General features: G+C 50.0%; 1 protein-coding gene across 1 annotated transcript in view; it reads left to right on the top strand.

The window, feature by feature from the left end:
• The window catches only part of LOC120873272 (cytochrome P450 2B4-like), a 13,948-nt gene extending 13,456 nt beyond the window's left edge, over positions 1-492 (top strand). Inside the window, 1 exon segment of the mRNA XM_040254085.1 lies at positions 230-492. Coding sequence (XP_040110019.1) covers positions 230-492 — 263 coding nt within the window.
• Positions 493-790: the final 298 nt, after the last annotated feature.

Here is a 790-nt window from a genome sequence, read left to right as displayed (position 1 = left end):
GGAAATGGCAACCCACTCCAGTACTCTTCCCTGGAAAATCCCATGGATGGAGGACTGTGGGGTTGTGAAGAGTTGGACACAACTTAGCAACTAACCATCAGCAACTTAGAATCAGAAGTACTTGGCATGTAAATCTATGTAAATGAGCATGCAAATATCCTTAGATTTTTGAGGTGGGGCAACCAAGTGCTCTGCAGGGCTCCCCTCATTGACACCCTCTCCCTTACACCTGCAGGAAAATGCCTCTGTCTAGGTGAGAGTTTGGCCCGCTCCCAGCCCTTCCTCGTCTTTACCTCCTTGCTGCAGAACTTCTCCTTGGGGTCTCACAAGGCCCCTGAGGACATTGACCTTACCCCAAGGGTGAATGGGCTGGGGAGACTGCCCCCTGTGTTCCAGGTCAGCTTCCTGCCCTGCAGGGGAGGGGGGAGGCAAGAAGAGGCTCAGATCCCCTCTGAGTCCTTGCATGCAGCCCCTCTCTCTGTCCAGAATTAACACGTGCAGGCTCCTCACTTCCGTGCTCACTCTCTCCTGTGGAAAGTCCCTTCTGTCGTCTCCCCATCATCCAGCCTGACCACAAGGGGAGCCCCGCATCTATCTTTAAAGTAGGCTCAGGGAAGGGAAAGATTGAATAGATGGTGATCTGAGATTTCAAGGTAAGGGACAGAGGCAGAATTTCAAGACTAGTGATATGTTGGCAATTTCAGTTTGGAGTTCAAGGCTACATCTCAAGGGAAAATTCGTTACGAAGTCTTGTGGATAGAATTACTCATTCATTCATTCTACAAATATT

The sequence above is a fragment of the Oryx dammah genome, unplaced genomic scaffold, assembly GCF_014754425.2.
Source record: "Oryx dammah isolate SB20612 unplaced genomic scaffold, SCBI_Odam_1.1 HiC_scaffold_13, whole genome shotgun sequence".
NCBI lineage: Eukaryota > Metazoa > Chordata > Mammalia > Artiodactyla > Bovidae > Oryx > Oryx dammah.
The sequence above is the reverse complement of the archived record's forward strand: the minus strand, read 5'-3'. Positions and strand labels throughout refer to the sequence as shown.